The 15,687-nt window shown below is 43.5% G+C and overlaps 1 protein-coding gene and 1 long non-coding RNA gene across 3 annotated transcripts in view; one reads left to right on the top strand and one right to left on the bottom strand.

Moving 5' to 3' along the window:
• LOC115167052 (thrombospondin type-1 domain-containing protein 4-like) overlaps positions 1-13,703 on the top strand; it is a 42,773-nt gene extending 29,070 nt beyond the window's left edge. Inside the window, exons 2-12 of one of the 2 annotated variants that reach the window (XM_029721093.1) lie at positions 6,617-6,824; positions 9,147-9,322; positions 9,453-9,543; positions 9,706-9,903; positions 10,075-10,204; positions 10,474-10,678; positions 11,088-11,261; positions 11,671-11,844; positions 12,292-12,471; positions 12,635-12,779; positions 13,036-13,703. In XM_029721093.1, the coding sequence (XP_029576953.1) occupies positions 6,617-6,824; positions 9,147-9,322; positions 9,453-9,543; positions 9,706-9,903; positions 10,075-10,204; positions 10,474-10,678; positions 11,088-11,261; positions 11,671-11,844; positions 12,292-12,471; positions 12,635-12,779; positions 13,036-13,178 (1,824 nt within the window). In that variant the 3' untranslated portion in view covers positions 13,179-13,703. Of the gene's footprint in view, positions 1-6,616; positions 6,825-9,146; positions 9,323-9,452; positions 9,544-9,705; positions 9,904-10,074; positions 10,205-10,473; positions 10,679-11,087; positions 11,262-11,670; positions 11,925-12,291; positions 12,472-12,634; positions 12,780-13,035 lie in introns of those variants that run through there. The other variant, XM_029721094.1, reaches the window with a different exon arrangement.
• Positions 9,095-11,774, bottom strand: LOC115167053 (uncharacterized). The gene is made up of 2 exons (XR_003870431.1): positions 11,651-11,774; positions 9,095-9,310 (listed from the first exon to the last, which is right to left on the bottom strand). It is a non-coding gene; the product is annotated as an uncharacterized LOC115167053 (long non-coding RNA).
• Positions 13,704-15,687: the final 1,984 nt, after the last annotated feature.

The following is a 15,687-nucleotide window of genomic DNA, read 5'->3' as shown; positions in this document are numbered from 1 at the left end:
TGTGTTTCCAGGGCTGACTGTGTTGAAGTCAGCGTGTGTTGTTAGCGACCTCACCCTCATTAAACACTGTTCTGATAAAGGAGCCTCTAAAGGGAAGGTAGAAAGGAACACATCTCACCATGTGGTAGACAGATGCTTGTGGCCTACGCCACTGCAAACGGTCGGCTACATGCACTTCACATGGACCGACCGACCGAACGAACGGAGGGGGTGGGTTGTCATGCCATACTATGACGTTATACTGGATTCGGAGAGAAATGAAATAGGAATCAGTGGTAAAACACAAACAGACACTATTATATGGGACATGTTGCTCTGTATTTTCTAATGATGTACAGGATGCCAGTATGGTCCTTTTCTAAAAGCTGGCCAGTGTTTCAACTCAGCAGGTCCAATATTCAGGGTTTGCATTAGTCCTAGCCTTGGTAACAATTTAAAAGCTGATGGAATTGAGCATTTTGTTATTTCCTAAATAATCACATTTACTTTATACCTATATTGTGTTGAATGCAGTGTGTGTTGTTAGCGACCTATACTGGATTCTGTGTGAGAATATACTGGATTCTGTGTCCCTCCGTCCGTCCGTCCGTCCTCTACTATGTTCATTACTGTCTGATGAGCTCAAAACACTGGCCAGTTACATTCCGTCCGTCCGTCCTGCCTGCCTACCTGCCTGCAGGCAGAGAGCACCTCCACCTAATTGTGCTGTAGTGTTTAAACAGACAGGAAGGAAAGCGTACATGGACGGAGATTAAATTAAATGAATGGAATGACTGACGCATAGCTGAGGTTTGCTGCCCGCTCCAAAGCCAAGCCACACCGCTTCCTGACATCCTGACACCAACTCCCAGGGCTGCCTGCCTGGGAGACTCAGCGGTAGCTGGCTGGCGTACCATACGTACACCAACCCCAGATGATACCACTATGGCATGTCTAACTTCTACACCAAGTCTACACCAAGCCCTTATGATACTGTACCACTATCGCATGTCTAATATGGGAGACATCACAGTCAATTTCCTTGACCACAGTGCCAAAGTGCTCTGTGATTTCAAACCAGGCAGACAGTGAAGGCATCCTCAGTGAGTGGGTAGGTAGATAGAAAACCATAATCAGTCTCAGAGGGGATGTTATTTTGGCATTTCTATCGATCTATACCTTCGTCCTTCCAACCCAGTCAGTAGAAGTTAACTATGTTTATTGAATGTAAGTATTATTTTGTGCATTGGGGAGTTGTAAGATTTGATGTAAGATTATGTAGACATAATATCTTGCGTTCTGTTTGATTTTAAACGTTTAGAACCCACATATTTCTAATTGCCAGCACTTCTAATATACAATATGACCCAGTTTACTATTTATGACTACAATTTCTTCTAGAGCAATGAGTCACATTTTAAATAATGATCCCAACTCAATGATCCCCACTCATCTTTTTTTCATGTTGAAGTTGTGGTCAGTCATTGACTTTTCTATAGATTTCAGCATAATGTAATTTCCATTCATTGGCCATCTTGCTGTAAGGTCACCTCCGCTATGAATTATTATCTGGTATGACATTGCCCCAGAATTCTCAGCTTGGAAGCCCAGTAATGTAAATATTACATTTCCAGATGAGCTGGCGTATGTATCATTGCAAGCCAAGTCTTGATAACAGCAATGGCAACACTCCAGCAGAACTCTCTGCAGCAAGTGAAGAGTTGAAAATGTTCTCATAATGTTCACAAAACAACCTCTGTTACTCTTTGGTCGTAAATTTGGTCGACAGGGTGTGTGTTTCTTTTATGTTAAAGTGGAGTGTTATCATTTGAAAATAAAGGGAGAATTCCTTTAATCTGAAGATATTCTCATAAGAATTTAAGTTGAATCAAATGGCATTGGTGAAGTGAGGCCAAACCATTTAGCTGACACTTAATTCTAGAGCCTGTTATTGTTATTAATATGTATTCCATTAATGCAGCATTCATTTATGTTAGGTGTTAAAATATTAGATGTTATGTTAAATAAATAATATGCAAGATTTCAACCTTGAAACATATCTAAGTTTGTGCACTCAAAGTTTATGTGCCGTGTAGTAGTGTTAAGGGTCCAAGTGTGTTAATATATTAATGTATTCAGTGAGCAGTCTTAGTGCTTTCTCAGGGACTCATTGAGCAATCTACCTTCCTGACCCTTCTGAAGTTAAGCTTCAGTCAGTTATCCCTGGTGGTTTCCAGGCTGGTGGGTCTGACATGGCACCCAGAGTATAATATCATGGGTACCCCTAGTCTAAGCTCTGACAAGACCCAAGTATGTTCTGACCTCAAGCCATGGACATGGCAGAGATCAGAAGAGTTATGGTCTCGGATCAGTTACAGCAATGACTGATTAAAAGTGTCTGGAGTCCCTGATATGCAGAGTGTGTGGTTGATAATGGATCATTTGTGTAGATGGGGCTCCTGAAACAGCTGCACGAATCTGGATGTATTTGTGCACCATAGTGCTCCCTGATAGGCCTATACAGTACAGCTGTCTGCACATGTTAATGTCAATCACGTTAGCTTAAATCTCGTTGTTATTAGTGGATTTCTCTGTCTAAACATCCACTCACAAACACTCTCCATTTAAACCCAGAGTCCTAGTCCCACGCCTGTGAGAAACCCTAGCAGTCAGTCCACTGATTACGTTTTCAACCACATCTATAACTTCATTTGGGGTGGTTGAAGGCCACGATTCAGTCAGAACTAGTGTTAACCAGCATTGGCAGACATACGCATAGCAGATGTTTTGGCGGTGTTGGAGGTGTAACTGTGGCGTGAGCTGACAAATAGGTCAGTGGCTGCTCTTGTGTCACAAACCACTCACTTCCTTATTATCCCCACTGCGTTAGAAGTTCAAAACGGCGATAGAAAGTGTAGGCTTCTAATGCATGTTTTCATATTAATTTGGATGGGGGGGTTTTATAGTCCATCAGTCTAATCGAGGTGTAGACAATAGAACATCACGCATTTGAGTGTTTGAACTTGTAACACGGCTGCATGGGATTTGTCGGATTATAAAATCAGGTGATTTCGTTGCCACGATAAGCTAATGCAAGGAGCCGCTTGTGGATCTGTCAACTCTAACGTAGTTCCACCTCCAATACCGCCAAAACAATCTCTATGCAGGTGTCGGCTAGCGCAGATCTAATAGATTCTAGCCTGAAGTCTTTACAGTCAAAGAAAGATGGGGGCTTGTCGACTTAAGGACTGTAAGATGTTTCCAACATTCCTGTTGACTCCAGCATAAAGTCACTGTGACCACTCATTTTTATATTCATATTCATTCCTTGTGGGAAACCACAAACCAAGGTCCCCCACACAGTTAAAAGAAACATTATTGCAAGGCAAGTGTAACCTGCGCCAAGCCTGTGGGAAAAGGATCAAGTGACATGGAGTGTCTTTGCAACTGTTTATTGACAGTTTGTGCATGTTTGTAATGAAATAAATGTTGTTTTTTCATTCCTTCTTTACCCACGCAATTAAAGTGCATTAGGCACTTATTTTAAAGCTCCCAAACCTTGATTTCTGAGAAGAGGCGCCTCTGTGCACAGCTGAGGACAGGCTTGGAATTGGGATAGCTTTACCATCATAGTGAGATTGTAGTTTAAGGGTATCTAATAACCTTGTAAATGCAAACTCAAACATTTGTTATAAAGTGGTTACTGGTATGATGGAAAGAGACCAATAGTCTGCTGGTTCAGTTGTGTAGAATTTCATAAATTAAATTAAACTCAACAAGGGATTATTATCCCTATCATGACAAGCCAATTCCTAAAAGCACAAGACCTTACATCTATTGTATCTGGAAAAGTACTGCTGGGGTTTATTGGAAGGCTAATGTTTTCATCCGACGTTCCTCACTTTGACTGGTAGTTGACTACCATCCTGACACGTCTAACCATTTCCAGATGAGGTGGATTTTAGTGACATTTAAAGACCCATTATAGTTCTCCTGAAAGGGGATGTCGTCCAGCGCCAAGCAGAATTATAAACCACCCACAGAGAGCAGATTAGAAAAAAGCAATGATGTGGTCTCTTAATAAATTGAGCACTTAAATACTGTGGATCCCCTTGAAAGGCAAAAACTAGGATCACTCCGAACTTGGTTCAGTGAGACACCTCATTTTGATGGATTCGTGATGCAGGACCATTTATATTTCATATATCAAGGACAGCCTGGATGACTGTTTTCAGGTTTGGGAAACAAATGACTGCTGGCTTCACTGTTTTGTATGGGCTATCATCTGTTCTCCAAAGTCTGTTTTGACAGTTTATGATTTGAAAGATGTACTGCACAGTGATATCAAATAATACCCACACACATTCCTTCAATGCTTCGTGTATAGGTCCCATGCCCTAAGCCATTTTACCATATTAAAAGGCTTGGAAAACCTTATTGCACAATTTTTCTAAAAACACAACTGACGCCACTTAGTCACATGATATTTCATACATTGACAGATTACTCAGATTACTGGTAATAAATGATGTGACTCTCCATTCACACGTTAACACATAGTGATTCAGAGCTTTTCCCAGGCAAACGGCCACAGATAACCATTACTCGCCGAGCTTGTCAAGCTGTAGTTTATGAGGGGAAGGAAGGAACAGTTTTCTTTCTCCTGGGATTAAGGCTAAACATTGAAATGATTTCTGTGATAATGTTGTTGCTTAAAGTTAGCGTGTTTTATGGTGAAACTTGAGAAGACAGATACTACTCACTTGGTATCCCAATTGTTTGTGATAGCCTTGCATACTGTACATGTGATGTATGAAAATAGAATAATGTGTAAACTCATGTGGAACAATCTGGTTTTCATCATGTACCAATCTTACATTTGAGTGCCTATAGGCTACTGTAGATCCGTTTTTATCCATAATTCCACATTGGCCAATATAACATTTGCCCTCTTTGGTAATTTCTCAGGGCTATTAGTTTGCTATTCCCTCTCTCATCGCTTATTTCCTGTGTAGAATTTTTTATTTAACCTTTATTTAATTAGGCAAGTCAGTTAAGAACAAATTCTTATTTACAACGATGGCCTACCCAGACGACGCTGGGCCAATTGTGCGTCGCCCTATGGGACTCCCAATCACGGCCGGATGTGATGCAGCCTGGATTCAAACCAGGTACTGCAGTAATGCCTCTTGCACTGAGATGCAGTGTCTTAGACCACTGCACCACTCGGGAGCCAGTAGAAGGAGGTGGTGTGTATTTATTTTGGCCTGGGTGGAGTGTTGGCCCGATGCAGACCTCGCTGCTATGGGTGGGCGAGAGCCAGGCTTCTGTCTCCTGAGCCTACCCCAATCCCCTCAGTCCACCCCTAGCCCTGGCCTGGCTACCATCTCCATCTTCCATCCCCATATCCCAGCCTGCATCCAGGATGCAGCTGCCTGTCTTACTGCAGCTCCAGGAAGAACTAAGTCTGCTGAGAGAGCATGAATTTACAGCAAAACCCTTTTTAATTACCACTGTAGTCTGCTCTTCATTTGTTTGTGTGATTATTCTATGTAAGCCTAGTTATGTCCTGTGCTTAAGGACCCCACACAAAATGTTGTGTAATATTTTTTGTTGGGACGTAATATATACAGTTGGTCTGAGAAAATATGCCGGTTTAGCAAGACAAGATCCCCATTAGTCCTGGTTTGGGATTGTGAGGAAATTGTTTGTGACTGGGTTTTGTCTAGGAACGGGGGGGATTATTGACTGGACTGCTGAACGTAACATTCCCTGAAAGATACTGACTGACTAAAGACTAACGTTAGCAGCAGTCAAATCACAGAGGAGCTTTGTGTCATTAAAACTAAACAGCTTTTTTGTCCCCTGCTGACTCCTCCCTCGGTCGTTCCTTTGGTTCGAGGTTCGAGTGGTGACGGACTGAGGGCATATCCTGATCCTGGCACACCAGTGTCTACTCTCCACTGCCCAGGGGTCTGGAATTATAGAAGTACGGTGGCCTGCTGGGATCCGTCCCAACCAGGCCCCTGCCTGCAGCACCTGTTGACACAGCGAGCTACTTTTACGTCTGAATTGGCTGGATTTATTGACTTCTGATTTGAGTGTTCTATACTAACCTTATCCAGGCTTCCTGTAATTTAAGAATGCTAATGTGACAGAGAACGCTAACACCTCTGAGGATTTGCTCTGAAACTTTGGGAGCCGTTACTACTCCAGCATCGTGCCAAGAATATGCCTGTTGTTGGAATGAAGCCGGCTCAGGCTAATTGGTTGTTGTGTTATGGTAGTTAATTATGTGCAGCAGGTCAGGGAGTTAGAGAGGTGAAATAACATGGGTTTGTTTATGAATATGCTGGGATAGGCTTTGGTTTATTATCTCTCCTTCTCCCCTCTTTACTTGATTAATGAGGTTGCTCATGTTATTTACTTTTCCATGCACTTCAGTGGTAAAACAGTTGCCTGTTAAAACAGATGCCTCAGTAGCTCAACAGTTGAAAATTGCTTCACCTCAAAAATCCTACAGTTCCTCTGCTTACAACAAAAAGTGTACTGTACTGTTTGTAATGTACCGGTATTGATTAGTGAGGTGCTATACATGTCCTCTGTCCCCTCCTTTGACCTCCTCCCTCTCTGACAGAGTCTGGGCTGCGATGAGTACCTGGGCTCAGGCAAGGTGATGGACAAGTGTGGGGTGTGTGGCGGGGACAACACGGCCTGTAAGCTGGTGTCAGGGCTCTTCCAGCAGCACAGCCTGAACAAGGTGGGCTACCACAAGATAGTGGAGATCCCAGAGGGAGCCACCAAGATCAACGTCACCGAGACGGTGAAGAGCAGGAATTACCTGGGTGAGTAGGACTGTGACTAACCAGTGTTTTAACCCGGGTCAGACTGTGTTAGCCCGCTCCAGCTAAAGCCTAGACATTACCCACTGGGCACAGATTCAACGTCTATTCCACGTTGGTTCAATGTAATTTAATTGAAATGATGAAACAACGTTGATTCAACCAGTGTGTGCCCAGTGGGTAGCTTGGGAGCCAAGTCTTCATGTCTGAGGCATGGTTACTAAACACACATGCATGGTTCCAAACCACCTCTGTTTAACTAGAGTTACCAGCTCTTTATCCACTGACCCTTAAGGCTCCATACATCTCTGCCTGAATCAGGCCCATGAGCTATGACACATGCAATAACAATTTTAGGTTTCCCCTTCGACCGCATGTTAGATTATGTTTCATATTACATTAACGGTACTAATAAAAAGTCACAATTTAAAGATAAACTTCAGGTTATAAAACATCTGACAGCAGTGGCTATTTTTTAAAATATAATTTAGGTCATGTCTTGCTACATCCGTGCTGTGAGCCTGGTATCAGGGAATAGCTGCTTGTTAAATTGATTTGATTCATTTAATTAAAAGGCAGCTCAAATACAGAGCAGGAGGGATTTTTCCGGAATTTTAGATGTGAGCATTTCTATGTTGTCAGTAGTAAGTAACCACACAGTGCACTTCTGGTTACAATCTTGTATTTTTTAAAAAGCCCTTCGCTGTAATTCATTGAATAAATAAGATCTTGTCTTTATAGGAGCATAACAGTGTGACACAGAAGTGGGTCTATTTTCAGGAATGACTTCTGGAATGTCAGTGTTTTATTGTTGGAGACATTGGTTTAATGAGAGCCATGCCATAGCATAGCAGTGGGTCTGGGAGAAAGAGAGAGAGAGAGCGAGAGCGAAAGAAAGGTGAGAAAGAGAGAGAGAGAGCGAGAGAGAAAGGGAGAGAGAGGGAGTGCCTGGCCCCCACTTCCCCTGGCCTGGCTGCTCCCCTCAGGGGAAAGCATATAAACAAGCTTTCATTAGAGGACCTTTTCCTCCAGCCTTCCCATCCTTTTTAATTAAGGTGAGGAATTTCACTGCTGCCTAGAAAACCACCACTACTGACTGAGCCCAGCAATGGAACTTGCTTTGAAACTACCTTTCTAAGTCAAAACTACTAACTGGGGGTGCCAAGTTATGCATTGCTTTTTTAATACGAGTCCCCACTCAACCCCTACACAATACTTACTCAGTGAGTAGCACCTAAGAAGGAAATGTAGAGTATGCGTGAACAATGGCTCCTTTCAGTGACTGCTGTTCCTGCGTCGTTTGGCGTTGTTGTTGGAAGAGTTCATATATCAGTGGGTAAAAGCGTGCTGTGATGCAACATCCTGGGGATAAACAGGACCGAGGATTCTTCCATGGACCTACTTATCGTTACCATTATCCCCTGATGTTTGCCCCACTCTCCTCAACAGACTTCTGTTGTAGTTTATTTCTGCATGCCTAATATGTGCTTTTAGTTGTCCAAACACTCTTATATTTAATAGTCTTAATGTTACTTGTCTAATGTTTTTCGGACAGCCTGTTGCCCTAACCATGGAATTCTCCAATGTGGCTGTAGAGTTGAGAGATTCAGCTACACAATGAACATAAAGCTTGGCCAGCTCTTTACTAACAGGTTTGCTCATTTACAAAAGACATGGCTTTGAAGATACATGTGACAAAATGTATTCAGTTAGCGATGATTACACAGCTCACTTTTAACGGTTTTGCTCATTATGTTAAAACCACTTCAGATTAAACAACAATTATGGCAGAGTGGTTGTCAGCATTATTTTCTGTCTGTCTAAGCACAGTAGAGCTGATGGTGACAGGAAGGGTTGCTGTCTGTCTCATAGAAATATAACTAATAGAATGGACATTCCCATTCAAGTTGTTGTTCTGTGATGGGGACCGGCGGCCATATTGAGTGCCCCCAAACTTCCTGTAAAGCAGGAAGTTCAGCATTTAATATGAAAATAGCTCACTCCTTTCAAAATACAGAAATCCTCAGAAAAAAAAGCCATGTCTTTTGTAAATGAGCAAACCTGTTAGTAAAGAGCTGGCAAAGCTTTATGTTAATTGTGTAGCTGAATCTCTCAACTCTACAGCCACATTGGAGAATTCCATGGTTAGGGCAACAGGCCATCTGAAAAACATTACAGAAAAGTTACATATCTTGAAAACTTGAGAGTGCTGACAAGCAAAACATTTTGGGACTACGTCAACAATGGACTAATGAAACAAATAACAAAAGATAGTTTTCCTTCAATGTGTGTTTTATTAACAGTCAACTCATGGTCTGTCTGCAGCTCTGAAAAGCCGCTCAGGTCGCTCCATCATCAATGGGAACTGGGCCATTGACCGGCCAGGGAAGTATGAGGGGGTGGGCACCATGTTCACCTACCGACGACCCAATGAGGTCACCAGCACCGCCGGGGAGTCCTTCCTGGCTGAAGGGCCAACCAATGAGATCCTGGATGTTTATGTATGTAATCAGTCAACTTGTATGTACAGTAAAATGTAGCTCATATTGGCACATATTTCTCTGGCAGTTTACACTGGCACATTACGTTGTAATTAACTTGTTTACTGAAGAATTTTTGCTCTGTCCTCAGGTGATCTACCAGCAGCCCAACCCAGGAGTGAGCTATGAATTCATCCTTCCCTCTGACAACCCTCCACAGCACCCCGACCACAGACCTGGAGGTGAGGCTCCCCATAGTTACTGATGCATCTGACTGGGACTGTATGGCCTAAATGAACTATTAGTCCACAAAGGGAGGGGGTCAAACCACTGATGGCGCTGCATCTCAATGTCTGAGTTTTCCCCTGGTTTTGTTGGCTGAAATACCATGTTCGATCTCCCAGGGAATACTCTGCATGGGCAAAGTGGGAATGACCACCGGGGCAACCCCAACCAGGAGGGCTACGATCTAGCAGGAGAGGGCAAATACCCTCCCCAGGTACCCAACAACCAGGTGCCAGCGGTCCAGCCACCCAAACGTCAGAGAGAATATAACTGGAAACTGTCTGGGGCAACAGAGTGTAGCGCCTCCTGTGGCAGAGGTAAGACATGGCATGCATCTTTGTCTGAACTGAAGCCCCAAGAGGTCTCAACCTCTGATGCTCTAATTAATACTAGTTGATCAACTAGGTTTAACAGATTCCCACAGTGAGTAGTGAAGATGCAGTATTGAGGCATGAACATCTAACGCCCTCCTGTGTATTGGTTTTCAGGTAGCAGGTACACCATCTTCCACTGTGTCCACAGACTGAGCCATGAGCATGTACCAGAGAACCAGTGTGACAGCAGCACCAGGCCCAGTTCACAGGAGGAGCCCTGCAACCTTCAGTCCTGCCCTGCCTTGTGAGAGACCCCCCTGTCTCAACCACACTTACATTACATACAGGGCTCTTAGACACTACACACACTGGTTCAATACATACACAGAGCTTTAGCAGAAGTCATAGGACCTAGATTTCCTATCATTTTTATGAAAAGTTTGTGACCTGTCAAATGTATAGTTTAATAATTAGTTCATAATTATAAAATTGACCACGTTTTATTAGCTATGTTGGGACCACATAGCTATTGTGTCCCTCTGAACATGGGGCCTTGTGTGTCCTACTGTGCAGCTGGGACATTGGTGAGTGGTCGGAGTGCAGTAAGACATGTGGCCTGGGTATGCAGCACCGCCAGGTCTTGTGCAGGCAGGTGTATGCCAACCGGACCCTCAACGTCCACACCAGCCGCTGCCGCCACCTGGAGCAGCCTGAGACCACCAGCACCTGCCAGCTGAAAATCTGCAGCGAGTGGCAGATACGAACCGAGTGGAGCGCCGTGAGTGACAGCTGTCAATCAATATGCTTCAAATAGTATTTGTTTCAAATACTTTAGCTTGCTCGGCACATGGAACTATTAGAATAGTCTTAAAAGTGTAAACCTACCCCACCCATCTGAGGCAGGCTCAATCAAAAGTACTCAGACAAGATTTAACATACTCCATACTGTATTAAAATAATGTATCAGAACGTACATGAACCCCAATTAGATAAATGTTATCATTCCTCTAAAGTTTCTAACATTCCTTATCATAAATGAAACCCAAGAAAGTATTCTATGGAGCATTTTCCCAGTTGTTTTCACAGACAACAGGTTACATTCAGAGAGAACTGACACATGTTTACAGTGTGAGATGAACTGAAAACTACCCCTATAGTATTTTACTGTCCCTCCTGTGTTTCCCCAGTGCTCTGTTCCCTGTGGCGTGGGCCAGAGGACCAGGGACGTGCACTGTGTCAGCAACGTGGGAGACTTTGTGTCGGACGAGGAGTGCAACATGAAGCTGCGACCCAGTGACAATGAGAACTGTGACATGGGGCCCTGTGCTAAAAGTTGGTTCTTCACTGAGTGGGGGAATAAGGTATGTATGTGTAGGACTGAGGACATGGACTCTCACCATCACTGTCTAACACTTTTCTAACCTAATACTGTAGTAATTGTTGTACTTGATTGGATTGCATCTACTACAGTATTGTAGATGCAAGATTATAATTGAAGACAAATTGACTTGATACTACTGTTAAAAACGAGGGTGATACTAGGGCCGGGATCCAATCATATAGCGCTTTGTTAGCTTTGCACCTTTTAAAGGCAATGTTCCACATTCACAGTAAACGCTGCATATGCCAGCTCAATTGGAAATTACCTTTGAATTATCTTTGAAATGACCTTTGAAAGTGCGCTATACACGGATCTACCTCTGATCGGATTGAATCACGGCATAGGTCAACTGTTTGTATTGTCACTTACCATGTCTTTGCTCTCTGCAGTGTTCTGCTGAGTGTGGGATGGGCATCCGGATCCGCGGCGTTCTGTGCCTGACCAATCACATCAGCAGCTTGCCTCTGGAGGGGTGTGGCCATGAGCGCCCCACTGACTCTCAGGTCTGTAATCACGGCCCCTGTGAGAGTCGCATCGAGTGGTTTACAGCCCCCTGGAGTCAGGTAAGACAGGACAACGCCGGGTCAAACTGGGCTTGTAGGGACACATCTGGGGAAAGATTAGGATGAGGATTTGCTGCTGATTTTACACGTCTCCTGCCCATTACTTACATTTTTGCTGATGTCTCATGTCAGTGTTGTATTACCTATCCCCACCCCCAAAAAACTTTTCTTACCCCAGGACAGAAAGAGGAAGTCTCAGATGTTACAAATCCATTGTCAATTATTTCCATTTGAAATAGATATTTAGTTCAGGACAAGGCTTAATCTCTGTCCAGGAAACTGGCCCTCTAAGTAAGGTGTACCTTCTATAACGCAGGTCGGCCAATCAACTGAGCCAGTGATGCCTTTTTCTTTTTCTTAAAAAAACAACAACATGTTGAAACAGTTCCGATGTCTCATGTCATGCCCATGTGTAGTATTACCTATGGTCTTTTCTCCTTCCCCCAGTGCTCAACGGAGTGTGGCTCGGGCAGCCAGCAGAGGGCAGTGGTGTGTCTGATGAAGTCTGACGAGGGGTTCAATGTAATGCCGCCCTACGAATGTTCTTCTCTAGACAAGCCTCTTAATCAGCAGAGCTGCCACCTCAAGCCCTGCGGGGCCATGTGGTACCACACAGACTGGAGCGCTGTGAGTAACTGTACACACACATGCCCACACATGCGCACACTCACACATGAAAAAACACAGACACACACGCTTTTATGTGGAGTTGTGAAATACACTCTTGAAAGCGTAATTGAAGAAAGGGAGAATGAGGTTTGAACTGTATTCTCTGTCCCTGTCCCTGCAGTGTTCTAAGACGTGTGAGGGGGGCTTCCGTGTGAGGGAGGTGCGCTGTCTGTCTGATGACATGCTTTCCAGTGAGGGCTGTAAGGAGGAGCTGAAACCAGTGGAGAGAGAGGAGTGCAACCCAGAGCCCTGCATCCCACACATAGGTCAGTTACTACTGAATAGTAAACATGGATCTGTGGCCAAGGCACCAACTCTGGAATGTCATACAGTTGGATTGGTTAATGATGGCTGATCTGGTCCTAACTACTGTCAGACAGTTTTAATGAGGGTTAGAGGGGATTTTAATCTAAAATGGTTCAACATTTATAAAAATCTTATTCCATACAGAAAACTTGTGAAAATACTTAAAGATTTCTAAAACTTAAAATCACTGATATTATGATTATGATTGTTTTTCAGACGAGAACTGTCGAGACAAGTATTTCAACTGCAATGTGGTGGTCCAGGCACGTCTCTGTGTGTACGACTACTACAAGACAACCTGCTGTGCCTCCTGCACACGAGTGGCCCACAGACAGTCACAACACAGGGCACTCAGCTAGCCCCCTCTCCCCAGGCCTCAGACCTCTAGGGGGCCTGACACAGTGCCCAGAGCAGGCCCTCAGTCCCTGGGCAAAACACACTGACTCACAGTGGAGAGGACAGCCTAGAACCTGACTCTGGGTGGACACTGACTGGACACTATAATATGAGTGCTGAAAATACAGACTGAAAAACCGCAAAGAAAGGAAGTGAAAGCCTAACTTGTTTTTGGCTTGTGAAGAGATTGCCAATGGGCAATACGGGAAACGGAATGGTTCTTGGAGGATGGTTGTGAAGGACACGTTTAACAGGGCTATGAGTGGAGGAGCTCTGGTGAGGCAAGATGATAGACAGGACACCAAACCGAAGAATATGGAACCAATTTTTGGTCTGTAACCAGAATCCCCTCCAATAAAAGTTCCTGTCTGGGTTTTTGTTGTGTTTCGTGGGAAGCAGTTTGCCGCTGCCATTCACCTGAATGGGTTAAGGTCTTGAAAAAGGTCTTTGGCTGAAACGTTGACAGAATAAACAATGTGCAGAGGTAATATTGTGTGTGGAGTTATCTTTCTTACAACTAAGGACTGCTACCGCATCTGTGATGAGACTCTTGACTACCATGGCTCTCTTGGATTACATTAAAGGAGAGGAAGATACAGTATGAAAGGAAAGCAAGATTGTTTGTTTTGCATAATGTTTAGACTGTACACATTTTAATAAGCTTTAAAATCCACAATATTTATGATCTAATTAACTACTTGTAGTATGAAGTTGCCCAAGCTTGCTCTTAAATCATCCCCAATTACGCATCATGAGGGCTCTATTCAATACTCTCCTACACAGCAGTTTAGTTGACCAAAGATTTCAATTTCAAGTGGCAAACAGTAATTGCTCAGTCCAGATCTATGGCTCTATTTAATCTGTACCGGTGAAGCGTTACAGATGGCGCAATATACATGTTAAGGTCATTTCTGATTGAGCCAACATATGCAGTGTTTACCGTTATACGGTCTCCGCTAATACGGAACATTGCCTTTAAATTTCAATCACGCTGTAACGGTGAACTTCTGTGATACGGATTGAATAGAGCCCCAAGTGACAGCTCACCAGTTTTACACAGCTACCCTCTAACAAATTAAGCTCTAAAATGTTCATGTGTCGTTGTAGTGTATCATATATTTTGCATCACTGCTGTGTGTATGTACTGTGTATATACAGAACCAGTCAAAAGTTTGGACACACCTACTCATTAAAGGGTTTTTCTTTATTTTTACTATTTTCTACATTATAGAATAATAGTGAAGACATCAAAACTAAGAAATAACACAAGGAATCATGTTACCAAAAAAGGGTTAAACAAATCAAAATATGTTTTATATTCTTCAAAGTAGCCACCCTTTGCCTTGATGACAGCTTTGCACACTCTTGGCATTCTCTCAACTAGCTTCACCTGGAATGCTTTTCCAACAGTCTTGAAGGAGTTCCCACATATGCTGAGCACTTGTTGGCTGCTTTTCCTTCACTCTGCGGTCCAACTCATCCCAAACCATCTCAATTTGGTTGATTGTGGCTAAGTCATCTGATGCAGCCCCCCCATCACTCTCCTTCTTGGTCAAATAGCCCTTACACAGCCTGGAGGTGTGTTGGGTCATTGTCCTGTTGTAAAAAAAAAAAGATAGTTCTACTAAGCGCAAACCCGATGGGATGGCGTATTGCTGCAGAATGCTGTGTTAACCAATGCTGGTTAAGTGTGCCTTGAATTCTAAATAAATCACAGACAGTGTCACCAGCAAAGCACCCCCACAGCATCACACCTGCTCCTCCATGCTTCACGGTGGGAAATACATATGCGGCAATCATCCGATCACCTACTCTGCTTTTCACAAGTACTCATCAGACCAAAGCACAGATTTCCACCGGTCTAATGTCTATTGCTTGTGTTTCTTGGCCCAAGCAAGTCTCTTCTTATTGGTGTGGTTTCTTTGCAGCAATTCAACCACGAAGGCCTGATTCACACGGTCTCCTCTGAACAGTTGATGTTGAAATGTGTCTTTTACTTGAACTCTGTGAAGCATTTATTTGGACTGCAATTTCTGAGGCTGGTAACTCTAATGAACTTATCCTCTGCAGCAGAGGTAACTCTGGGTCTTCCTTTCCTGTGGCGGTCCTCATGAGAGCCAGTTTCATCATAGCGCTTGATGGTTTTTGCCACTGCAGTTGAAGAAACTTTCAAAGTTCTTGACATTTTCCAGATTGACAGACCTTTGTGTCTTAAAGTAATGATGGACTGTCATTTCTCTTTGCTTATTTGAGCTGTTCTTGCCATACTATGGACTTGGTCTTTTGCCAAATAGGGCTATCTTCTGTATACCCCCTACCTTGTCACAAGACAACTGATTGGCTCAAATGCATTAAGGAAAGAAATTCCACAAATTAATTTTTAACAAGGCACACCTGTTAATTGAAATGCAGTGCAGGTGACTACCTCATGAAGCTGGTTGAGAGGATGCCAAGAGTGTGCAAATCTGTCAA

The sequence above is a fragment of the Salmo trutta genome, chromosome 29 (genome assembly GCF_901001165.1).
Source record: "Salmo trutta chromosome 29, fSalTru1.1, whole genome shotgun sequence".
In the NCBI taxonomy this organism is placed as follows: Eukaryota; Metazoa; Chordata; class Actinopteri; order Salmoniformes; family Salmonidae; genus Salmo; species Salmo trutta.
The sequence above is the reverse complement of the archived record's forward strand: the minus strand, read 5'-3'. Positions and strand labels throughout refer to the sequence as shown.